This window comes from Eublepharis macularius, chromosome 10 (assembly GCF_028583425.1).
Source record: "Eublepharis macularius isolate TG4126 chromosome 10, MPM_Emac_v1.0, whole genome shotgun sequence".
Taxonomy (NCBI): domain Eukaryota; kingdom Metazoa; phylum Chordata; class Lepidosauria; order Squamata; family Eublepharidae; genus Eublepharis; species Eublepharis macularius.
Window position 1 is genome coordinate 26,923,871 of NC_072799.1, and position 26,011 is coordinate 26,949,881.

A 26,011-nucleotide genomic window follows, 5' to 3' on the forward strand; every position below is an offset into this window, starting at 1 on the left:
TCCAAAGGTTCCCAAGGGTGGTTCAGGGAACTGCCACAGGAAGGGGGAGACAGGAGAGACCCATTCCACAATTAGAGCTCCATCTCGACGGTGGACATGAGCATGAAGGGCTTAATGCTAATGCCTCTGTGGTGGTCCTGCTGCTGTTGCGCCTGCTCCATAGTAATGGAAATGGCCCCTTTAAATTATTTGTATGCAATATATAGCTGTATGTCAAGAAACAATGTTTTACCAGAATAAACGAATCTTTTGTCAGCCTGTGTGCCTCGTCAAGTTTTAAAATAAATAATTATTTTTGTACATCCCTCCCCCACCCTCTCATACAGCCCCCAGTTGGTCGATGCTGTAGTCTCTGCGCAGACCTCAGCTTCTCTGGAGGCTATGCTGGAATTTTTGGATTTCAAGAATGAGACTAGCCCTCTCCTTCTGGAGCGGTTCCTCTATGCCTGCGGACTTGCTTCTCACCCCAACGAGTTACTGCTGAAATCTTTAATAGTAAGTCACAAGGATGGCAGAGGAAACACGTTGTTTCTACATGGATGTTTTGCTCCACGTTGTCTTCCTTATAGTAGCACTGTTTTGAGGAGCATCTACATGACATGGTTCTGTGTTTTCCCTGCTTCTGTGCATTCGCTTGCTTTGCAGTGATCTTGCTTGATCATTTCAGAGCTCTGCTCACTTCAGAGCTCTAAGAGTGACAGCTGTGCTCAGGAGAGGCAGTGCCTAACCTTTCAAAAACCTAAATGTGAACTCACAAAAACAAGACAGTAAAGGCTGCAATTCTATGTGCTTATATGGAAATAAGTCCCATTGAACTCAGTGAAGTTTGCTTTAGGCCTCATTTTTGGTAAAAAATAATATAATACTGTGGATATATCTCAGCCTACTTTATGAATCAGTGAGTTAGGATATAGGATGAGTTCCATTCTGTCACGTTACGCAGTCCATCTTATCCAGCAAATCAGATGGCACTCTTCTAGGGGAGCAAATTCACTCTATGGACTGTATGTTTGGACATTTAGAACATTTTGTCAGTTTCTAGCTTGCTCTTTCTCCAAGGAGCTTAGAGTGGTTCTTTCCTCTTCCATGCTGTCCTTACAAGAACTTTATGAGAAAGGTTATTCTGACGGGTCCAAAGGAATTCAGTGAGTTTCACAACTGAGTGGGCCTTTGAATCTGGTCTCCCCATTCTAACTAATGTGCAATTCCTTTTGCTGCGAAGTAGTTCCACTTTCATAAGGAATTCACTTTTCCATAAACAAATCTGGAAATGGAGCAACTATCTTTTCACTTTTCGCAGTATTTGGTGTGTTTTAGGGGTGAGCGTTTGGATATTTCCAATCCAAAACAGTGCCCAAAATTCCCTGTTTACATCAGAAAGGGTATTTCTGATCTGAAACTAAACAGGAAATTTCAGGCCCTGTTTCATACTGGAAATATCCAAATGCACATTCCTAGTGAACTACACCAGATTTTTTGGCCAGGGGGGGACCACATACCTTGTTACAAATTCACCCTGAAACCTCACTTCAGAGATTAACAATAGCTTTCCCCCCTTTATATAACAGAATATACATCGCAGCCCCATCGGCAACAACGAAATCAGAGAAACCAATCTTATCATCGTTGGGGCTCTCATCAGAAAGCTGTGTGACAGAGGAAGCTGCAAGCTGCCTGTATGTATTATTTCCTACTAGTAGAATCCTGGATGTGGAAGGCAGGAGGAGATTCCTGTGGACTTGGACATCTGTGAAGTTTTCTTCTTCATCCTTTTTGCCCACTGTTGTCTTGTTGTCTCCTTCCATGCTACTCTTTATCCCTGGGAAAACTTCCCCTTTTCAGTACTAGAAGCCACTTCCCTTTCTTCCTGCAAGTCCCTCCTGAAGACCCATTACCTAAATAATCTCCTTGCCTTACTCCTTCCCTCTCATCACCTTCCTTCTAGGGTCAACTCCTGACCTCTTCACTGCTTGCTCTTCGCTTCTTTGTCCATCTAGTGTAAATTGTGTGACCTGCGGGGAAAGGAATGTGCCATTTCTGTATCGCAGCACCTTAGCACACTGCTGGCACCATCTGTCAAGTGCCTATTTTTTTCTTAATGCATCCACTTGATCCTTTGTTCTTATCTCATGGGTGGGGTCTTGATCTCCAATCACTTTCACATCCATAATAATAGCTGAGTACAGCATTAGAGCGTATCACTAGATTTATCAGACCCAATGAGGAAAGCATTGTATTTATTTATAGATGCTTAATATTCCTGTATTTCTTCAATCCCAGCTTGTCTAGTCATTATGATTTTGGTGATTCTCACCTTGTATAATGAATATACATGCTATCTGCAATAGTTCTGGATATGCGCAGTCACCATTTTGTGTGAATAGGACATCACATGTGTTTTCCAGTTTCAGAACACACAGACACAAATATCTAGGTTTCTGATTGTGTATACCAAAGCTGGAAAATATTCTTGTTGTCCTGTCCACACAAAATGATGTCCCAGTGTATCAAAAGTATCACACAATGCATACTCTCCTATGTGCAATTGGATTGCCAAAACTGTAATGGCCGAAGGGCTCAAGTTTATCCACAGAGCACTTTTCCATGTGAAACATTCCTAGAAAGTGCCAACATTTTCTTTCCAGGCTGTTATGGAAGCCAAGAAACTGATTTTGGGAGGCTTGAGCAGGACTGAAAAGGAGGAGGATGTGAAGATTTACCTACTAGCATTAAAGAATGCCCTTCTGCCTGAAGCTATCCCACTGCTTTTGAAATATGCTGAGTCAGGAGAAGGACCGATCAGCAATGTTGCCGTCTCTACCCTTCAGAGATACGACCCTGCTTTCCTCACCAGCGAGGTAAAAAGGAAAAAAAAAGTCGCCTTAAGGAAAAGAGAGTGCCAGAGAATCTTTCAAAAGGAAAGTGAGATTTCCCCCCTCCATTATTTATTCTGTTCCCAAAGCCAGAGGTGTCTTAATAGCAATTCTAAAAGCACCTGAAGTGTTTCCAGAAAGACTCAATGACAGGCATTTGGGGCAAGGTAACATTAGGGCCTCACCTCTTCTCTTGGACCCTCTTTCACCACCAGTAAGATGTGTGGATTTAAACAATGCAGAAGAGATGACACATGTTTTTCTTTTCCTAGTTTGTTAGATTGTCTGAGTTCAGACATCAAAATGTACTATGCTTTGATCTAGTTATTTTTTTTTCTTTTCCTTTCTTTATTCATGGTTAACCTGTCTCATGGAGAAACCTTGCTGAGATTGCAACCTATATATAATGCAATCAAACAGCAATAAGACATCTATTAAACAATGCAACATGAGTGCAGAATCATTCTTACTCCTACACTTCCAGGCTAGACAGCTATCCGTATGATTTTGTACCAGTTTCTTTCATAGAAAAAGCCACTAGTTAGCCAGAAGGTCTTTCTGGCAATCAGTAATCTCCAAGCTACAGTAGAATTGTAGAAGCTCTCTTGCTTGTGACAGGGGTGCTAAGAACTTTCAAATGAACATGACTGACACTTGTGATTGAATTATTTATACATAAGTTGAGAACCTCATTAGATCACCTCAGTGTTTTGCTCAAAGTTTGAACAGAATGGCATACTGAGCAGCTTTGCACCTGTTGCAGTAGCAGCCTGCCACTACTAGCTTTCCTGTATAGATCGTTTTATATACTATACTACAGGGTTGTAAGTGCAGGAAGGCAGATAATCGTAGCAGCTCTTAGTTATGAAGTAGGATGAAAGTCATGTAGTTGCCTAGGGGATTATACATTATCACTGTGAGACAGTGAGAAAATGCACATGTGTGAAATATCCCCAATCTAAATTGCGTACTGTCTTTTCTGTTTAAAAACCCTGGGTCATGCAGATATGAAGAGCTAAGAATTCAAGCCATGCAGCCTTGTGACATCTCTTTTGTTAGTGGAACAATTTTTTCATAACGATGATTTGGGAAGGGCTAGGGGGATACTACAGTTCCCATGAGGCAAGGCAAGAATGTCTATGCACAAATGCATCCGTATCTAGACAGTTTGCCTGCCTGTCTTTAACATTAATAAATGCTGAGTCGGGCAGTGACAAGAGGAATTACAAAGGCACCTCAAAACTGTAAGCCACTGTAATTTTTTTTTAAAAATGTGACAAACATGCAGTTAAGGAGGCAGGTGGCAGCCACAGGGGAATGTGCAGGAAAGCAGTATGAGATTACACATCTACAACCATCTTTTTAGCGTGAACACTGGCATACTGTTTGTTAAATGTTCAGCTGTACTGATTGCAAATTAGCAGGTGATCAAGCAGTCCTGGTCCCAGCGCAATACAGTGGATTATTAGATTGTATTTGAGCATAAACCTAGCGTGAGAAGTCAGTGGCCTGCTTGTTCTCAATCACTGGTTGCAAATCCTTTCCTTGCCTCCACTCTGCTATCAGCTATGCATACGTCCTCTTACTGGCCACGTTGTATTTGAACTAGGTGAAGAAAATAATGAACAGAATTTATCACCAGAATCAGAAAATACACGAAAAGACGGTACGCACTACAGCAGCGTCCATCATCTTTAGCAGCAATCCTTCCTACATGGAAGTAAAAAATCTCCTCCTCTCCATTGGAGAACTGCCGCCAGAAATGAATAAATACATGCTTTCACTAGTCCAGGACCTTCTGCATTTTGAAAAGCCTGCCAGGTATATCAGGTTTCATTTGTTATTTGTATATCTATGTATGCGTATAGATAATGTTGAAATGAGAAGGAAGTCAAATGTGGTATCTATTAAATAGCAGGGCTGGTTTGGAAGCACTCTCACCATATTCTCCATTGCCTGCATTGGGGGTGGGGGGGACAGTTCTACATATTTATGACCATTCTATAAGGGGTGCAGTTCAGAACTTTTTAGGAGAGCTTTTGCATCTGCTATACTATTGTTGGTTGGGTTGCAGGAGGGAGGTAAAGGACTTGATGTGAGTACTATTTATTAAGTATGCTGGCTTATACTTTATTTTTAAATTGTTTTATTTTTGTTCATCTTCATGGCTTCTGTACAGTCCAACATTGGGATTGCGCATGTGCAGGCCAGCTGCAGAGATGAAAGTTCCAAAGCTTCCCAATGTGCTCCCCTGCCTCTTGGCACAAGCCCGCCCCTTCCTGCCAAAGTTGGCATGTGACCAAGGAAGAGAGCACTCTCTCTTGATCCTTCCTTCACCACAATGGAAAAAAGGATTGTTCTATGTGCTTCACTTTCCTCAGTTCACAGACTTCTTTCAGTTCTTTGTCAGATTTTACTCAGAGATGGTATCTGAGATTTTCCCTTCCTCTTGGGATGGCTGTGTTTAAAAAGTGTGTTGAATATGGCACCAAAATAGCCCAGACCACAGGAGGAGGACCACAGCCTGTCTCTCTTCTGTCTCAGAGAAGCTCATAATGTGGGTCCTTGTCCTGCTTGTAAGCAGTTTATACCTAAGGCACACAGCAAGAGGGCCTCCCAGTTAAAGGCAGAGCTATATGGGAGAAGGCTTTATTGGCGCCAGAAACTCTTTCCTCTAAGAGCCACTCAGATCCTGAGAAAAGGACCCATACACCTTCTGTAGTATCAGCACTCTCAGCTCCATTGTTGGATCTGCCCACTCATTCCATACACAGGGCAACATCGATTCCAATGAGCTTGTTAGAGCCACCTCCAAAGAAACCTAAGACCAAGTTGGAGCATAGGTCTGAGACTCTCGCCAGCAACCAGCTTCAGTCTCCTTGTCCACCTTGCTTGATACTGCCAGAGCCATTGCAAATACTCACGAGGACTGACTGCCTCCTCCTTATACTGCATTGCCCTATCCAAGGCCAGTGGACAGCCTCCTACACTGTTGCTCAGCAACTTCACCTTTGGCCTATGGGATCCCAGAAGATTCCATCTTGTTTCCTATACTCTTTAACATCTACATGAAACTACTGGTTGAGGCCATCCAGAGATTTGGGCTGCATTGTCACTGATGAGAGCCAAGCTACAAGTGATGCCTTACACAGGTTGGACACTTGTCAGCTTCCCTCAAGTTTTGATGGGAAATGTAGGCGTCCTGGTTTTACAGCTTGGCTCTCCATTACAGCTGCAAGACCAGGATGCCTACATTTCCCATCAAAACTTGAGGGAAGCTGACAAGTGTCCAACCTGTGTCAGGCGTCACTTGTAGCTTGGCTCTGAGATACAGATGAGATTCAGCTCTAGCTGGCCCTTCCAGCTGATTCCAGAGACTGTAGAAACCCTGTATCAATGCCTGGAGGTCATTTTGGAGGGGATACGGGCTAATAAACAGAAATTTAATCCTGACATGAAGGAAATGCTACTGGCAAACAGAAGGTCTGACCCAGGATTTAAGGAGTCACTCGTTCTGGGTGGGGGTTGCACTCCCTTGAATGAACAGGTCTGTAGTCTGGTGGTATCCTTGGACCCAGGCCTACTTCTGGATAAGCAGGTGGCAGCTGTGGCCAGGAGTGTCTTTTACCAGCTTTGACTGGTTTGCCAGCTGCAGCTTTTCCTGGGCAGAAAAGATGGGGCCATTGTAGTGCATGCCCTGGTTACATTTAAATTAGATTACTGCAATGCACTCTATTTAGGGCTGCCCTTGAGAAATGCATGGAAACCTCAATTAGTGCAGAATGCTGTAGCCAGGATGTTGACTGGAGTGGGTGAGAGGAACTGTATCACTCCAGTGCTGGCTGATGCTTACCTTTAAAACTCTATATGGCTTAGGACCATCATTCTTGAATGACCGCTTACTCCCTTATGAACCTACCCAAGCACTGCAGTTATCTTCAGAGGCCCTTCTTTAAGTGCCCCCATCTTACACAATTAAGTGGATAGCAACCCAAAGGAGGGCCTTCTAGGTCACGGTTGTAAAAGTCTGTCCCCCAGGAGATTCATCTGTCCCCTTATGTTGCCATCTTCTGCCAGTGGGTGAAGACTGTTTTGTTTGGCGTTCCCACTTTCTTGCCCAGTGTTTTAATGGGGGTTTTATGTTATGATATAGATATTTTAGCTGTGATTTTCATTGTTTTAATTATTTTTGTTGTTTTTAATGGCTTTTAAGATATGATTTTATTATGTATGTTTTAATTTATTAGCCGCCTTCACGACCCTTATGAGAACAGAATGACAAGGCATAAATTTTGTCAACTAGTTTTATTGTATTTATTTATTTTACAAGATCCCTTCAATAGTTTCCTTCAGTGATTTTTATGCAAAGATCAGAACTTCGCTGAAACCTTTTTCTGGAGGGAGCTTTAAAAATCTTTAGGCCTATACAACACTGAAACATCTAAGGTTTCCCCGGGCTTTTATTAAAGCTGTTGAATCGGCCTGGGGAAAGGGAAACCCTCCCTTTCTCTGCATGTTGGCACTTGTTAATATTACTAATAGATAATAATTTGCTGATTACTAAGGATAGTACCACTTTTCTGTGTTTCAGCAAAATGATCCGCAGAGTTCTGAAGGACATGTTCATTCATAACTATGACCGATTCTCGAAGATGGGTTCTTCCTCAGCCTTCTCCGGGTACCTACTGCGTATGTGACGAATAAACTATGTAGTCGATTCATTGACTTTTTAAAAAAATTCTCAGTGCTGCCAGAATCATAACAATATCTGCCTTTGCTTAATCAAGGTGACGCAGATGTAGCATCCACATATAGTCTTGACATTCTCTACTCTGGTTCTGGCATCTTGAGGAGAAGTAACATGAATCTCTTTATTTTCAATAAACGTGCTCAACTTCATGCCAGTCAGGTAAGTATTATTCATCACATGTACTACTAAAATGAGATCTGGGACCTAACTCAACAGGTATGAATTCGACATACCTGTGTATTTAGTATAGAGGACAGGGGGTTGCACTGGACCTCTGAGACCTGGCTGAAGTCCCTGTTCAGATCTGAAGCATACAGGTATCCGGTGGTCATTCATTTCCTGTCTGTCTGTCCTACTTTACAAGGAAGGATTGCAGGAAGGATGCAATACAAATCTAAAGAATTTACTGTTTTAAAATATCTACAATCCTGTACAAATATTTATAAATCTCTTTTACTTCTGATTCAGATCAACATTTTAGGATATTAGTCAGGCCTGAATCTTTGGGAATTCAAGGGTGATTTGAGTGAAAGGTGTTTATTTCATTCCGGACCATTCAAAAGATGTGGCAGGGAGGAACAGCAATTGCTCCAAGATGTTAGGTACAGATATGTCTCTTCTGCAGAACTGTTGTGCATACATGCCATAATAAACCCCAGCTGTTATTGGATGCCGTTATAATTTGGCTGAATTGATCAAATTTTATCTTGTCTTTAGGCTCAAAGCACCCCCTTCCATTTTTTAGTTTTAATGGAATTGTATATTGATGTGAATCTGCAGCTTCTTTGTGTCTGATCTTTTCAGCTGAAATCTGGGATTCCTTTTTAGATTAACTGAAATATTAATTGTATCAGTGTTAAGGTTTGCTATTAACGTTTGTGCTCTTCGACTGACTTTTTACATAAGATAACTGAATAGGTACATTTGGTTATGTTGTATATTTTTTAAAAGGTGTTGGACTCCTGATTTAGATAAGAAGAAACAACCAAGGCTAGAAAGCATTCTACACATTGCTGAAAGCCTAGGATCTATGTTACAAATGCATTTGAAGATGTTATGGCCACATTTGGAAACTCTCTTTAAATTAGAAGAAATATACTTTAAAAGATGCAATGGCTAGGTGGTACAATCAGAAATTTTCCTAAATGTGGATAGCCAAATAAGAGAGGAAAGCAAGAATGGAAAGGACTACATATTCAATCAGCCCACTTTTATGTGGCTGATCACATCCTGTTTCAGGCCAACTGAGAGTTACTGGCATACACTTGATTCTTCTCTGGTTCTCAGTTAACTCAAGGTTCGCCCACGTCCACTTCTCTCCCTTACTCTTTTATTATTTTGATGTTTTAGATTGCAAACCTGAGAGTGGGCTTTCATTTTACTTATCTACTGTATAGCTCCTAGTAATTTTGGTGATTTCCACTTTGCAAGGTAAAATATAATGATAAAAAACCAAGTACTGAAGAAAACTATGTATTATTTTGATTCGATGCTGTTTTGTCTTACAAAATGAAGTTTGCAAGTTAGATGTATATGAGACCACAATTCTAAGCAGGTCTATTTGTAACTGTCCCATTTTATACGTTGAGGTTTACTCCCAGGGGTACTCCCAAGATTGCAGCCTCTGTGTGTGTATCTGTTGTTCTTTAACAAAAACACTTGCAAACTGTGTACCACTGTCTTCTTTTAGGTAGTGATTGAGGCTCAGGGTCTGGAATCCATTATAGCTGCATCTGCAGATGAAGGTGAAGAAGATCTGGAGTCCTTTGCTGGCATGTCCGCAATCCTGTTTGATGTTCAACTTAGGCCTGTTACCTTTTTCCATGGATATGGAGATTTAATGTCTAAAATGTTCTCTGTCTCTGATGACCCTGTACATGTGGTGAAAGGACTCATTCTTCTGATGGATCACTCACAGGTATGCTTGATATACTGAATGTTTCCGTTATCTCCATGTCACATTTCCTTTTCCCACCCCTGCTTAACTTATACAAGGCAGCATGTTATCATAGGTAAGGTAAGAATAGCACTGGTCTATTTTGTATTCAGAACTATGGGGGTGGAAACATGATCAGGCTTTTAAGTTCTGTAGAGCCTACATGCATGGTGTTTCCAGGACTGATCTCCCCGACTGCCTGACATACACTAAGCTTCAAAAATACTTTTGCAGAATCCTTGGCTTCTTGCTGTAAGAACTGTGCCAGTGTGTAGATTCTGGTAGCCTTATCTTTGGCCAACCAGATAGTCATATGAATGATATGAGGTACCCACATAATGAAAAGTCTCCTCTTTCCTAAGGAAATGTGTATAATTTTGATGGCATTCAGAGACGTCGTGTGCGATCTGGATAGATGGAAGCTGTCTGAGCTTTATTAGTCGCTGTAGTAACGGTTCTAAATGTGAACTGGTTTCCAAAATAAATTATTTATTTATTTTTATTTATTTTCAATTTATATTCCGCCCTCCCCACATTTCCAGCAGGCTCAGGGCGGATGAAGAGTTTAAAAGAACTTTTCTAGTTAGAAAAAATCTGGTAACGAGCCTGAACTGAATTAAATCTACCTTGACCAACAGCGACTCTCTAAGACTCAAGCCAGTCTTTCCCAGCCCTGCAACATGACATCCAAATGGTTAAAAAACAAGAGCTATAAATATTTGAAATAAATAGCTGGAGCTGAAACTGGAAAGCACTGAGGTCTGGCTTTTAAAGAGGAAGCCTGACTCTCTCCTTGCCCCACTGCCACAGGGCCATTGTGCCATAGCAACCAGCAGCTTGCAGAAGAACCTCTAAGTATAAATGAATTTTTAAAAATTGTTCACTGTTTATAATACAAAACCACTACAGAGTGTTTTCAGTTCTACCTACTAGAAAAGTACAAAGACCCTGCTGCTGTTTTGCAAGTTGTAAGACAGGTAGCCAGCTAATGGGCAATGGTCAGCATCCCATGTCCCAGGCTAATTTTCATATTCTCCTGGAGTTGATCACTGTACTGTATTAGTCCCTCACACAGCATTATTGGCCTAAAGGAGCAGCTTCATAGCTTGGGGGTGCTGCTGGACCTGGGCCTCCTGTTGGAGGGCGACTTTCACCATCTTTGGCAAGTGAGTCAGGTGCAACGATTCCTGGGCTGGGAAGGTCTTGCCACTGTGGTCCATGCCCTGGTAACATCTAGATTCAATTAAAGCAATGTGATATATGAAGAGGTGCCTTCAAAGGCTGTCCGGAAGCTAGAGTTGGTACCATATGCTGTGGCCTGAACACTGACCAGAGTGGGTTATAGGGACTTCTTCGCTCCATTCCATCTAATTGGCTCCCAATTTGCTTGTGGGCCAAATTTAACATGCTGGTATTAACCTAAATGATATAAAAATTGGTATTTTAAAAAGACATACGTATATCCTGTTTTGCTCAAAGGACTGCACACATTACATTTAGTTCTGTCAAAATTTTCTTTCACAGAATGCAACTGCACAGGCTGAATTTTAAAGGGGGAGACTAGCATGGTGGAAGAGGGGCTGTTTAATGTTCTCCTTGTGCTGTTTTCCTGCCCAAATTTGTCACCCATGAGGTATCTGTAGCTTTGTTGGGGAAAATGTATGGAGTTTATCTTTTCCCTATGTTACGTGCCATCAAGTTGCCTCCGACCTATGGCGACCATGTGAATGAAAGACCTCTAAAACGTCCTATTATTAACAGACTTGCTTAGATGCTGCAAACTGGAGGACATGGCTTCCTTTATGGAGTCAAGCCTCTTGTTTTAGGTCTTCCTCTTTTCCTACTGCCTTTCACTTTTCTTAGCATTGTTGACTTTTCCAGACAGTCTTGTATTCTCATGGTGTGACCAAAGTATGATAGCCTCAGTTTTGTCATTTTAGCTTCTCGGGAGAATTCAGGCTTGATTTGATCTAATATCCACTTATTTGTCTTTTTGGCCATCCATGGTATCCACAAAGTTTGTTCCCTACTAGAGGTAAAAACAGTTTGGGGACTGGTGACTTGAAGTAGAAAAACAATGCAAAGAGAAAGATCACTGTTGTAGTCTCCCCCTCCCCTCCCCAAATCTCAGCTCCTATGGCTGCCTTCTGTTTATTTTTCATAAAGATCTTTTTTAAATCAAAGAACTAAGCATAATATATCGTACCACCCAAACAAACCTTATTTTATGCTACCCAGAGTGGCTATATATAAAGTTAATCTGCTTTCCAAGCTGTGTGAACTTTAAAATCTTGGCTGTCTGTCAGCATTCAAATGAAGTGACTTGCTTTGACCCTGAGCTATTATCACTTCCAAAATTGACTCTGTGGGATGGATTTCCAGTCCAGCTGTAAAAGATTCTGACAGCTGTCAGCTCCAGTGTTGGCAGAAACCTCAGCAAATGCAGTCGTCTCATGGTTGTCCATAAAGTCATGTCTCCTTGTGAATTATGCAGGAAATCATTTGGCACTTCTCACAGTAGCTCTTTTGTGTTACTGTCAGAGGCCTAATACAGGAAAGGAATGGATTTTTTCCCCCAAAGCCCCCAAAGTAGCATCAGTAAAGGGCCTTGCGCTTGGTCATCTTAGGTTCAAAAGCAATTCCATTTTCTCAAGTAACTCTTAAGTGGATATTTGTATTTTCTGGGCTTGGAGGCAGACAAAGAAGCTAGATTGACTAGAAAGCATGTTTGATTTGCAAAGGTCTCCTTATACTTCCTCTGCAGCATTTTCAAATGGCTAAAAGATGCTCTTAAGGCAGCTTCCAGTGTGAGAATCCTACATGGTACTGAGTGCGATGTAGTTCATCTGAAGGATTTAATCGTGTACTCAGTCACTGAATTTGGAGGTGAAGAGTTATCGTGTTCAGAAGAAACTAGCAAAGGGAATTTGCACAAGCTGTAGTGATGCAACTTCCCTACACAACTCTTCCCCTATTTCCTGTGCTACGTGAGATTGTTGTGCCTTTGTGAAACGTTCTTGGTTTTCCTTTTGGAGGAACAGCGGTGTGTACATGTGTGTCTGTATGTAGTATTCTGCCTTGCTTCTTGAACGCATTGTCAAAATCAGGAGAGAGGGGGCATGAAGGGACGTGCTGGTGCTAGGCTCTTGTGGCCCTTTCTTACATGCTCAGGGTAATGCAGATCGCCACTTTGGGATCAGGAAGGACTTTTCCTCCGAGCCAGGTTGGCTGGGGATCCTGGAGGTTTTTGCCTTCCACTGTTCATAGAGCAGGGGTCACTGTGGGAGGTGGGGGGGAGACTATAGCTGTAAATTTCCTGTATTGTGCAGGAGGTTGGGCTAGATGACCCTTGGAGGTACCTTCCAGCTCTATGTTTCTCACATGGTAACAATTTCATGTGCAATGCAAAGCAAGGAGATATCTACATACTTATTTGAACTGACCAGGATATTTTCAGTTTGCTTTTTGCTTCAACAACAGCAATTTGAGGAAGGCTGCTATGAGAATCCCCCCAAACCCTTTTCATGGATCTTTACTACTGTTCATAGCTACAGTTCTCTGCCTCCTCACTGCTGCTTCCATGCAATTTTTTTCTGTTTCATTCATTCTCAAATTATCACAGCCAGTCATTGATCATGTACTAGATGCGATAAAAGCACAGCCTGATATAAATAGTCAGATTTGGTGAATGAAGTCTATTAGAAGAAAGGCAGTACTTTTAGTATTGTTCATCTGGGTAATCCTAGCCAAGCAGAAATCATTATAATAATTGAACATGCAGTCCTTTCACAACTACCCTCAAAATTGTTGCAAGGAGACAGCCCTTTTGAAACTGACGTCTATCTCTATGGACTTGTCCCCTTCTAACTTCACCTTAAATCCTTTTCAATTTTACCTCAATTTAACCATTAGTTCTTTAACAAAATAATCATGGGGATTGTAGTGTGTTGAGGATGCAGAAAATTATCTGTTAAACATCTCTAGCCACATTAATAGAATTACAGTTATTACAGTTCTCTTGGGACAGGGAGTGACCATTAAATTGTTTAAAAACTGTACAGTAGACACAACCTTAGGCTTCTCCTCTTTGCCCTATTCCCATGTCTTTCTTGATCCACTTTTTAAAATGAAGCCAAATAATGAATATAGATTCCACCCCACCCCACCCCCAATTGAGGTTCAGCTTGACTTGTAGAGATGCAGATGTGGAACACTTCTGCAAATGGGAAGATACAGGCATGGAACAATTCTGCTTTCTCCTGATTCCATACATGATGGGACTGTGAACATTTTATTGGGAGGGAAGCCCCTCTGTCTTATTACTTCCATTAAAAACTGCGGCTTGTAGATAAAAACATAGTTTTGTATGTGCATATACACACGTATCTGAGCTGAGGTGAGCAACTGTTTAGAGGTAGACATGGAGTAAGCAGTATGGCTCTTGTAGATGAAGGGGAAGGAGGGTTTGGGACTAAGCGTGGACGGGCATGGAAGATATTAGCCTCTGAAGACCCTCTTTAGTTCCTTTGTCAGCAGGCTAAATGGGAGTCATGGGATATACCTGCATTAGAATGGTAAAAAGCAGTGTAACAACAACAACAATAAAACATTTGATTTCTATACCGCCCTTCAGGACAACATAACATTCACTCAGAGAGGTTTACAAAGTATGTTATTATTATCCCAGCCACAAACACCCTATGAGGTGGGTGTGGCTGGGAGAGCGCTGGAGGAACTGTGACTGACCCAAAGTCACCCAGCTGGCTTCAAGTGGAGGAGTGGGGAATCAAACTCAGTAATAAATATTTACACTTAAGTATTCACACTTAAAACTTTGTAACATGAAATAATACTTCCCTTTTTAGCATGAGTTTCAGAATGAGATCTTAATGAACAGGAATGTCATCTATTTTGTAACGTTTGACAATGTGCCCTTTTATGTTTTTAGACTATCCAGCTGCAATCTGGGCTGACATGTAGTACCGAGTTCCAGGGAGGCTTGTCTATTGACATTTCAGGTGCCCTGGAATTTAGTCTTTGGTACAGAGAATCCAAAACCACTGTTAAAACCCGGTGAGTTAACTCATTGTATACACAACCCAGGGGAATGCCATCTTCTGAGCATGGAGCAGGGGTTCACTGGGGGCGTGTGGGGAAGAAGTAGCTGTGAATTTCCTGCATTGTGCAGGGGGTTGGACTAGATGACCCTGGAGCCCCTTCCAACCCTATGATTATATGAAATGATGCAGCCAGTAATTAAGCATGGAAATCATACCTGGTTTAGAGATGTGGAAATGTATTGGGAATAGAGGACATCCTTTCTTTCTTTTTTCTTTCATTGGTGGATGCTTAGCCCATTTGATGCCCAAAACTCTTCCCTTGTAATAGTGCAGTTAAAGCATTGACTAAATAAAATATAATATTAATTAATACCTCCAGGGGGTAGCCCTGTTAGTCTGCTGCATTTGAAAATAAAAAGGAATCTTATGACCCCTTAAAGTCTAACAAAACAGCACGAACTTTTGTAGAATACGGAGAGAGAAAGAGATTGGGCGGTATTGGATGACATTTTTGCCCATCACTGTTATATATGCTTTGGGAAATAAGGGCGTGCTTTCCTTTTCATATTGCACACCATCTCCGCTCTGACCATCTACACAAGGGCTTTGTGTTCAAATTGAGCATCTGTGTATACATATCATGTGATCCATTCCAGATTTTATTGGAAAATCAACTACCTGATGTCTGTATAGACACTCCTGATGTGGATGTTTGGCAGTGAAGCAGACTTACTGGGTGGGAGGTGTGGGAATCAGCACCGCTGCTCCCTGCCTCACGTAGAGGAATAATTGTAAGGTGCTACAGGACTTGAACCTTGCTCATCTACTGCAGACCAACCCAGCTACCCACCTGAAACTTGCTTGTTCCTCAATCTCTTTTTGCAGGGGAAGCTTTGTGGTTGTTGGCAACATAGCTGTGGACTCTTCCTTTGTGAAGGCTGGCATGGAAACCAGTTATGAAATTGAAGCATCACTGAATGTGGTCACTACAGTTCAATTTTCACAGTATCCGTTTTTAGTCTGCATAGAGGTGGACAAAATCGGGACTCCATTCAGGTAGGAAACAAAAATAGTGGCATTAGTTTGCTACATGATTCATGCTGCCATATAATTGGATGCTTGGCTTTGAACTTTTGTTCTAATTTCTCTGTTACAATGCAGGATGATGGAGTTTAGGATTAGGCTGTGACTCACGGGGGCCAATCCCGTATTGTCTTGGAAATCTTCATTTTATAAATGATGTACTATGGATAGGATAGGCTTTATATGCTATATGCTAATATGTGGGGTGCTAAACATATTCCCTTTTCCCGATTATTCCTGTGCATGGGTGAAAGAGGCTGATATAAGAAGAGTTTTGCTCCATCTCAGCCAAAGCTTGAGTAATTTGGAGTGTGGGGGGGGTAAAATAGGGGGACTTTAATGAAATTCACAAGCATCTCCCATGTCCTACAACCTTAAATAGAAATGGGGTGGAACCACAGGAGCTAAGTGAGCTGTCTCAAAAAAAAGGAAGGCCACACACGCCATTGTAATGCAAGGGTTAATCTCAGCTGTACCCCGATTGTAGCCACATTAACTTTTTCTTAAATCACTGAAGCTGGGTACTACATTAAAAAGAATTACACACATGATAAACGTTTTCTATTGCTTTTCCTGTAATCGTTTAACAAGATCTTTTTGTTGTTGTTGTTGTAGGCAATACATAACCAAATATGAAAGCCTACCTTCAGGCAAACCTTATACTTCCCGGAAAGGAAAAGCAAGGCTGCTATCAGGTTCTCAATACCCCCTTCACCAAGAGAATTCCAACACATGCAGACAAGTTTTCAGTGACCCGACTGAATCCTCAGAAAGCTGGTTTTAAAGGTGGTGCTGGATCTTTAATTTTAGCAAAACCATGGCGGAAGTATGTTTTTTAATGTACTGCACTAGCTTGGGGCCTGAATCACAATGTTCAAGTCCTTAAGAACTTTGCCATCAACTTCAAGAGGCCTACTAGAATCAAGACTCGAGTGGCTATGCTGTCTGTGTTTACGTATTTACAAATATTTAAGAGGGGTTTTTTTGTAGCAAGCAAAGGAAAAAATACAACGTGATGCAATTCCAAGCACTCACTGAGTGTCCCTATGGGGTTAAAAACAAAAACGCATCTCTTAAAATGGGGTATATATTGGAATCCATGGCTCTGATAGGCAGATTGGAAAAATTACACAGTAACGTAATGATTCTCTCTAAATATATTTTGGCTGCAATCTTCAGTCACCTTACTCCAAGGAAGACCCATTGTCGAGGGATTATGGCATTAGTGGTATCCATTTTTTAAAAGCCAATGATGAAAACATACAGAAGTATTCTAGAACTAGCCCAAAGAATCATGATGTAACCCAAGAAAGAATATCTTTTGTTCAACCTGGCTGAACAAGAATTGTACCAGAGCACAACTATATTCCTCTACCATTCCTCTAAATGTACAACTACCATTGCTCTAAATGGAGTTTGTGTAGATACTCCTGGTGAAAGATATTTTTCATTTGTATGCTGTCGCAATGCTTGTTTTTAATTAGAACTCAAAGAAAGCCTCAGAGCTAAGACAATATATGAATAGAATGTACATATTAGCACACATATTATGAAAAAGGTAACATGCTGTTTTTACTGGTGCTATATGAAGAGTTATTTGGATATAGTTTTGCAAGTTAGCTTAGTATTCCTTTTGTTTGTTTCTGGGTTGCTGGATCAGAAAGCAGTTTACTGCTTTTAAGCATTTTTTTTTGTCGTCATAAATTATTTATTTGTTTTTAAAAGGTACCTTGTATAAAAGGGTTAGATATACTTGACAGAAGTTTTGAGAGGTTTTAGCATGCATAGCACACAACAAAATTTTGCTCCTCTTCAAGCAAACATTAGTGGATACCAATATAGTGTATATTAGTGCTTTTAAATACCATCTTAAAATGATGTGACATATGAGATGTGCTCGCATGTCATAAAATTGGGCCAGAAGATCTGAAAATCTTAGAGCAGCAAGTAACCATCCCCCCTATTACTTTACGATGATCTTTTTGCCAATAGGATAGTCCCATTAAGTTGGCCATTGTATGAAATTTGAGCGTTCACAACGCATCCCATTTATGCTAGATTGTTTTTTGCTACGTTTTATTTTTTTAGTTCCATCATTACAAAATGTGAAATGGAAAGAGTTTCTAATTCATTAATATATAATGAGCAATTGTTACATTATCTCCACCCCACATATGGTAATGGTTTTGCATAAAATCTCTTGTAAATCTGCCATATTGGTTCAATCCAAGATTGATTTTTTGACGGGTAAGAAATAAAGGCCATGAATCCGGGACAGCTGACTTCTCCAGGGGGTGGGGTGGAGTGGGGCTGATTATTCACAATAGTTGATTAATTTAAGAATGACTAGAAGACACTACTTGTAGATTTTGTTTCCTTCTAGTTCTGGGCTGTACACAAGTTCTCTGCAGTTTTCCTACTGTTATCTTGCTAGTTCCCTTCCCTTTGCCCTCTCTGCAACACTCTGGGATCCAAGCAGCAGATAAGACACCATCATTATGGCTACTCTGCCAAGGCCTGAATAGTTTGAAATGATGGCAACACAGCATCCTTTATGGCATCATTTTTATGTACTTTATTGGAATAATGGGAAGTTCAGACATGACCTAACTTTGGTTTGGAGTAGGGCAGCACCACATTTCCTCAGAGTCTATTCTTTAACAGTGGTCCTGCTGTATTATACCACGTTTATCATTGCAGATTCACCCCTATCCTCAGTAAGAGTTTTCTTTACTCTAGAACCATTCCAGCAGTGACAAAATTAAAAGTCTTTACAAAACCCAGCATATCTTCTCCTGCGCAGGAAGAATTCAATGCTACCAGAAAGTGGACATCTTTCTGTGTAAATGACTAAAAATTGTTCAGCAGAGTAATTTTAGCTAACAGATGCAATTCTACAGCTTGTAATTCATGTGAACATTGCGATGGCAGGATTGTACCCAAAATCATTCCTTGGGAAACCAAGACTTCCTTGCTGAAGGACATTTGCAGCCTACATTAGCAAAATACAGAATTTCTTCCAGGCCGTTCCTCAAACACTCCACTCACCAAGTCCTTCCGAAGCAAGTGATTAGAGCCTTACTAATTTTGTCATTACTACTGTGTAATAAATGACACGCTTATGCTTCCCGAAGTATTGAATCCCTTATTTGGCAAATCTTAGGTGACTGATTTCCTTATGTTTACCTCTGATATAATAATTAGCATGCATCTCCCCCCCAAGAAACTGAGGCAAACTGTATTCAGAGGGAGGGGGGGAGGGAACCCTATTTGAACACATTTTCAGTCCACCAGATGAACAATACACACATCCACAGCTCCACCTGCTGTAGCTATTACTGTGATGTCAACGTTTAAGGGTCCAAAGACATTTGAAGCTGGGAGGTCCACGGTCAGATCTTTAATGTTGTTAAAAGGGCAGTTGCAGTTGTGTGGGGAGGTCTAACCCTCCCACAGCTCTGGTCCTCTAATTTAAACTGACCCTCCTTTATGCACACTGATGTTTGTCCTAGAAGGGAAAAAAGAGGGCACCCTATCACTTTTCCTTTCTGGTGTGTACAGGGAAGTTTGGCTTGATTGGCAAAACTGCACAGTGGTGGAAGAAGAGTTAAATGCCTTCTTTACCCTTTACTGTAGCCCTCAGCTGAATTGGGTTCCTGCACAGCAGCTGCTGCTACTTAAAAAAGTTAGCAAGCTTCCAGCTCATCTGATTTGATCTTTAAAGATGCAATTGATCCAGAACATTTAGGTAAGGGGACTTTCCCATTCACTTCCTGCATGTGTGGAGCTGTCCTTACATTGAAATGAATGGACAGGCTCACTCCTATGTGTGCGCTGGAGCTTCTTTGCCAGCAAGGAGCTAAGAAATGAGTGTTCCATATCCAGCACTTTTCTTTTCAGTGAGCTTATTATAGTGTATTTGTTTTTCACTTTTTCCAAAAAGCATTTCCATTCAGAACCTAAAAATACAATGAAGCCAATGGAGAAGTTTATCACACTTTTGTTGTTCATGTAGTGAAGGATATGTACTTTTGGTGGTGGCAGCAGAAAGGCATATTTGAGAAGACAATGTTGCTATCTTGTTTGTTCACACAATAACTGTAATTCTAGTGGGGTCTGCCTGCCATAAGGCCATCTGGATCCAGCTACCTTCTTTCTGACTCAGACAAAATGGCGGCAAGTTAGATGCCTCTGGGAAGCTCACAAGCGGAGCATGGAGGTGATAGCCATCTTGGGTTTTGTCCCCATTATCTATTAGTGAGAGGCATAGTGCTGCTGAAAATGGGAAGTTCTAATAGCCATCAATAGGTGTGGTCTTCCTTTCTTAAAGTGGTCTAATCCTTTTTAAAAAGCAATCTAAGGCACAAACAATGTTATCGAATGACACCTTGTTGACCTTTTCTCCCATGAAACTTCTACTAAAAGAAACATCACATGAAGTTATTACACTCAATTTTCTGACCTCTGCTTCACTGGCTGTCCCTTGCAAGGGAAGGGTGAGGAGGAATTTTGAGCACAACATCTTAACATCTCTCGTCTTCTATTGTGTTAGGGGGTAGACTGCGGTCAAAATGAACAAGCAGTCACATATCCTTGTAATATCTCATTAGGACCTTAGCTCATAGCCATCTCCACATCTTGTACTACATAATTACATAAAAGAGCAAGAGTCCAGTAGCATCTATAAGACTAACAAAATTTGTGAAAGGGTATGAGCTTTCGTGAGTCACAGGTCACTTCTACCACAAATTTTGTTAATCTTATAGGTGCTACTAGACTCTTGCTCTTTTCTGCTGCTACAGACAGACTAACAGGGCTATGCATCTTGATCTATAATTACATACAGTTTTAGTTGTGTGAAGTGTTTCCTTCTAGCATGGTTCCAGTGAGGCTCAGCCAGTGGGAGGACGAAGAAAGAGCAGGTAACTTTCCACAGCAGAAAGGTGCTGTTGTGCTGTTCCCATTGATAAGAACATGGCTTGTGCAGAAAACCATGGGTATGTAGCTTTTTGATTACTGGGCAATGGAACATGCCTTGATAGGGGAAAATATCATTAGAATTAATAGAAACAAGTCCTTTGCCATCAAACAGCTGCTCTGCTCAGTCAACCTCTAGGTTCCATCAACTCTTAACAGTACTCCTTCCAATTAAATCAAATGTAGCTGTCAGCAAGCTGAAGCCTTAGAAGCCACTGTTACTTCTTCAGAAGTGATAAATGCCCTCCCAGATCCTCAATCATATCATAGCAGCGCACTTAGTTCTGAAGATATCTGACCCCCCAACAGCTGGACATAATGGGGATGCCAGAAAGGGCTTAGCTCAACAGCTGCAAATCAGAAGGTAATGGTTTACTTATATGGAGGTCTATGTTGCTAAGGCAATCCTACAGTGGACTAAAATATGATGACAATCATAAGCAACCTATTTCAGATAAAAACACAGAATCCCTGCATACAGACAAATAATGTTACAGCAGAGTTCTAACCTAACTGTGGTTGTTGTGGGTTTTCCGGGCTGTATAGCTGTGGTCTTGGCATTGTAGTTCCTGACGTTTCGCCAGCAGCTGTGGCTGGCATCTTCAGAGGTGTAGCACCAAAACACAGGCAGACTGTGACACTGAGAGATCTCTGTCTTTTGGTGCTACACCTCTGAAGATGCCAGCCACAGCTGCTGGCGAAACGTCAGGAACTACAATGCCAAGACCACGGCAATACAGCACGGAAAACCCACAACAACCATCGTTCTCCGGCCGTGAAAGCCTTCGACAATACTTCTAACCTAGCCTTTGCACTGACTTCATGGGGTTGTTCTTCAACATGCAAGCAGAGTTGTTTGGAGAAATTTTTTGCCTGGAACAATTCAAATATGGAATTCTACAGCAAAGGTAGTTCCAGGCATGTCTCTATATCAGTCATCACTTTCCCCTTTCTCCCTTTTATTCTAGTCCAGCAACTCAAAACAGAAACCCGGGGGAAGGATCCTCTGAGGGAGGGTAATTCTTGCTCTTACCATTTTGAAAAATAATATTTTGGTTTGTCAATTTTATTCAGAAAAAAGGTGTCTCAGTTACCAGTCTGGAAAACAGTCATAGATATTTGAAAGTTGTATTCATTTTATCCCATTCCTTAGGGAGTGCAAGGTTTCATGTGCCCTTTGTGACTTGTGTCACTCCATGTTTGCAATTAACATAGCCACTTATGCATTGATTTTTTAAAAAATGCTGACCATTGTTTTTGGTGTATTTTTGCACGGTGTCAGTGTGCACAAAAGAGCAGCACAAAATTTTATGCAAGGAAGAGCCACCTTGGGTCCTGTCTTTGAAGCAAGATGGTGTATAAATATTATAAATAAATAAATAATAATTTCTTAATAAATAAATTTCTTATTTATGATTATAAAAATAAATTATTATTTTAAAATAATCTATTGTGGAATATGTTGAGTACAATGAGTTTGACTTGTAATCCAGACAATATGGATATTTGCCAGCAGAGAGAGAGTCCAGAGGAAATGGGGCTGCTGTAATAAAGAGACTCACAGGAGAAGAATTTCAGAAATATTTCTTCATAAAAGTCACATTGCAAAGAAGCATCTGCTTGATTGGATGCATAAGGTTATTACTGAGGAACAAGAACTATTTTAGTTTCATGCTTTCAAGGAGTCTGTGATGGCCTGCTAGTTAACCAAGAATGCCTTTGCTAAGCAACCCTGTGAGTCCATTGCTAACTTTAACCTTGCAAATTTTCCACATGCTGCTGGCCATGCTGCCACCCCCCCCCCCCCGAAACACCCCGTCATTGTTGTCTTAAACACTGCATTAGTTTGTGAAATGAAGAAATATACCAAGCTAATTTATTTGGCAGAAACAAGAATTCTTTTTTTTTTACAGCTCATTTATAATCCAGATAAGGGTTTAATTTAAATTAAGATAGTAACAGTGATTTCAATGGGATGAATTGCACGGGTCAGCTGTAACAGGGCAAGTAATGGTCCGTGCCACAGCTGCTGAAGTGCAATCCTTTTTCTGATTTTGCCAGTTGTGGCAACGTTGGCCAGCTATGACCTTTTTTAAAAAAATGGAACCTAAATTTTAACTAAGAACAAGATCAATATTAATTCCATATAAAAATACAAATAAAAATAATAAAAAAACAAATTTAAATACCAGTAAGTAAAACCACTAAAACAGATAATCAGCTACACTGAAATGAGACAATGCCAACGCTTTTTTTAAAAAAAGATCTCAAAGGAACAGGATATGCAAGTTTTTGCTTTTCAGAAAACAACAGCAACCTACCTACCTTCACTCCTTCCTAACATTTCTTGACATGCCCACCAAACCTCCATAGCTTCTATAGGCCAAAGATCAGAAGAAACTACTCAGGTGTAGTGGCTCCTTGCGCAGTTCAGTGAATTGATCATAAGTAACTGCAGAATCCATCTCTATAGACTAGTCTTCATATTTCTGCTGCTCACCTATTTGCTATTAATAGAAGTTTCTCTGGAGCTAGTGTAATAGGTGACCAGTGCAGAAAACTCTTTTCATCGCTGATTTCCTGGACCATGAATCTTGACAATTGAGCTAAATCTGATATGCTACCAATACAAACAACACTGTCAAGAACCAGAAGTGTATAGTCAGATGCTTAACACAATGAGACCACAACCATCCTGTTAGGCTTGCTGTGAGTTCTATAGAGTATTGTGGATTAGAGCTATTTTGTTGGCAAGAACATATTTCTAGTCTTCTATACAAGAATCTTCATATTATATGTACGACATGCACAACTGATAATATAGTAGCATTATTCATTATGAGCAGTATTAATTATAAACTGTGGCCACTACAATGTAGAACTAATTTTTTAAAAGTAAGCCAGACGGTGAGCTGAGGGATTGTTTATAGTAGTTTACTGAAAAATACATTTGATTTGTCATAACATTCAAAAAATATACAAATGCTTGCTCATTTGCTTACAAAGGTGATGTTTAAACATTTTGAATAGTTCATCTCATGATCCTCAAACAATTAAATCTTCACTATGTGCGACACACCGGAAATGACGAATTCCAGAGGGTGGCCCACGAGGAGTGCAGTTCCTGCGGTGGGTTTGCAGTCTTCAAAACTCCAAGCTCGCAGCATTCTCTACTGGGATCACTTCAGACTTCAGCCAAGAACTTGTTACGATTTCCTCTATGTTGAAAGCAGCATGAAGAACCAACTTTTTTCAAATTGTTGTTAGATTTTCCACAAGCAGCAGTCCATTTTATCACTACAAAGTCTTCAAACCGTTCTTCCATCACTGTTTCGCCCTCTGCACTCCAACCAAACGTATAACAGACATTCTTTTTCACAATCTTTGCCATTTATTTACTCTTAAAGAGTTCTACTCTTAAATCCCTGGATACTGATCTTACCCATCCAAAAAAAAAAGAAAAAGAAAAAGAGAAACTCAAATAATTTTTAAAAACCAACTTTTTATAATCGCTGCCCTTAGTTAGCCAAAACATTGCTGCAATTTCTAATGGAGAAGGAAGGAAGGAATGGCACTGTGACCAACAAAACCACATAGCAAAAGTATCTTTGAATGTAGGCGGAAGAAACAGCAGCAGCAACAAAAAGCAAAACACCAGCAAACATAATAGTCTAAAAGTCATTTCCAGATATAGATATCTAGTACAATACTTACACCTGGAGCTACAACCACCTGTAAAATCCAATGAAACCAACTGGGTGTTTCCCCCATTAACTGTAGACCCAAACCATTGATATGACGCATGAGCATTAAAAATGATCATGATTGGGATGAGTTTTCCCTTTAACTGGCTGTAACCCTTAGATTGGTGACATCATAGTTTTATGCAGATTTTTAAAAAACCCGGGATTGAGAATTTTACATTCTGCTAGATTGTGGGCAGAAAATGCAAATTACACAACATCTGCCAATGTTGTTTGTGTATTTGATGTAATCGACCAGCTTGGTTCATTCATCATTAATAAATCAGAGTTGATTTATTAAACAGTATTCTGCATCAGCAAGCATGGTAAAATCTTATGTGGAACAGAGCCAGCCAAGCAAGGTTGGTTTTTATTGTCCTAGTTTTAAAAAAATGGAACAGGATATGGCAGGCAGTAAGTAGGGCAGAAGGGTTTTGGACTGAACTCTGTGGGGAGAGGACGAGACCTGTGCGAGAAAGGAAAACTCTTGACACTTGTAAGCTCTTCCAAACTTGCACACAGTTTCAGACCTTTTAGTAGATATGGGCTTTTTTCTGCAGCCACAATGTCTAGAAACTTGTATTTATAGTAAAGTTGGCATTTCCCAACACAGGCTTTTGTGGGCTGTTTTTTACATGGGTTATCTACCCTGGGTTCAGCGCTTTGGGAAGTGGGGATTTTCCTGCTTCCGCACAGCATCACAGCCCTTTTGTGCACCTCCTGAAGTTCCCGGGGCTTTTCTCCAATCCTTCTCAAACCTGGTTTGCACTGAAGTTTTGTGAAAAATCACAGTAAAGCCTGAGTGGCTTTTCTTCAGATATGGCAGCCATTTTACCAAACCCTTTCCCCATACTGGCCATTCCTTCCTGTCTTGGGGGCTTTTTATTTTTTAAAACATTGGCACTAGAATATCGTATCAATCAAACAATATACCAATATGTCTACCAGGTTCCCTGAATACCCAGCTTGCATTTTTAAAAATAACGTAATATTCTAGCATCCTCCTGTCACAGAGGTATAAGGCATATCTCCACAATGGAAGTGACTACAGACTGACTTTTTTTTAAAAAGAAAGCTAGGAATTCAGAGCTCCTAGTATACTCATTCATATATTGTTACAACAGTATTCGAGTGCTGATTTTAACAAAACTGCAAAAGGCCCAGTGGGCTGGGGCAGGGGTGTGTGTGGTTGCAGCTGGAGGACCAGGGCAGGGAAACTGCAGGGAAACCCCATTGCTGCTGCACTTTATCAGCAGCCTCACCAGCAACGGAAAAACCATGCAAGCCTGTCTCTATGTGAAATACAACAATATTCCGAACGTATGACTATACTTCATCTTGCTCAATAACTCCAGTGTTTTAAGATACAAGAAGCTGGGTTATACCAGACCAACAACCCACTACTGCAGCACTAACTACCCAGACAGGCAGCAGCTCTCCGGGGTCTTAGGCAGACAAGCCTTTTGCAGCTCTGCTACCCAAGATGATTTAATTGCACTAAATCTAAAGTATTGAACATGCAGAGCATGTACTCTATCACTGAAATATGACCCCACCCTGAAATGTAGAGACATTCGCAAAGCACCGTA

The 26,011-nt window shown here is 40.8% G+C and overlaps 1 protein-coding gene across 1 annotated transcript in view; it reads left to right on the forward strand.

Moving 5' to 3' along the window:
- The window catches only part of MTTP (microsomal triglyceride transfer protein), a 46,655-nt gene extending 28,741 nt beyond the window's left edge, over window positions 1–17,914 (forward strand). The window contains exons 9-18 of the mRNA XM_054989816.1: window positions 327–495; window positions 1,569–1,676; window positions 2,646–2,858; window positions 4,483–4,694; window positions 7,465–7,562; window positions 7,661–7,782; window positions 9,314–9,541; window positions 14,508–14,632; window positions 15,505–15,675; window positions 16,318–17,914. Coding sequence (XP_054845791.1) covers window positions 327–495; window positions 1,569–1,676; window positions 2,646–2,858; window positions 4,483–4,694; window positions 7,465–7,562; window positions 7,661–7,782; window positions 9,314–9,541; window positions 14,508–14,632; window positions 15,505–15,675; window positions 16,318–16,486 — 1,615 coding nt within the window. The 3' untranslated portion in view covers window positions 16,487–17,914. The remainder of the gene's footprint in view (window positions 1–326; window positions 496–1,568; window positions 1,677–2,645; window positions 2,859–4,482; window positions 4,695–7,464; window positions 7,563–7,660; window positions 7,783–9,313; window positions 9,542–14,507; window positions 14,633–15,504; window positions 15,676–16,317) is intronic.
- The last annotated feature ends 8,097 nt before the right edge of the window (window positions 17,915–26,011 follow it).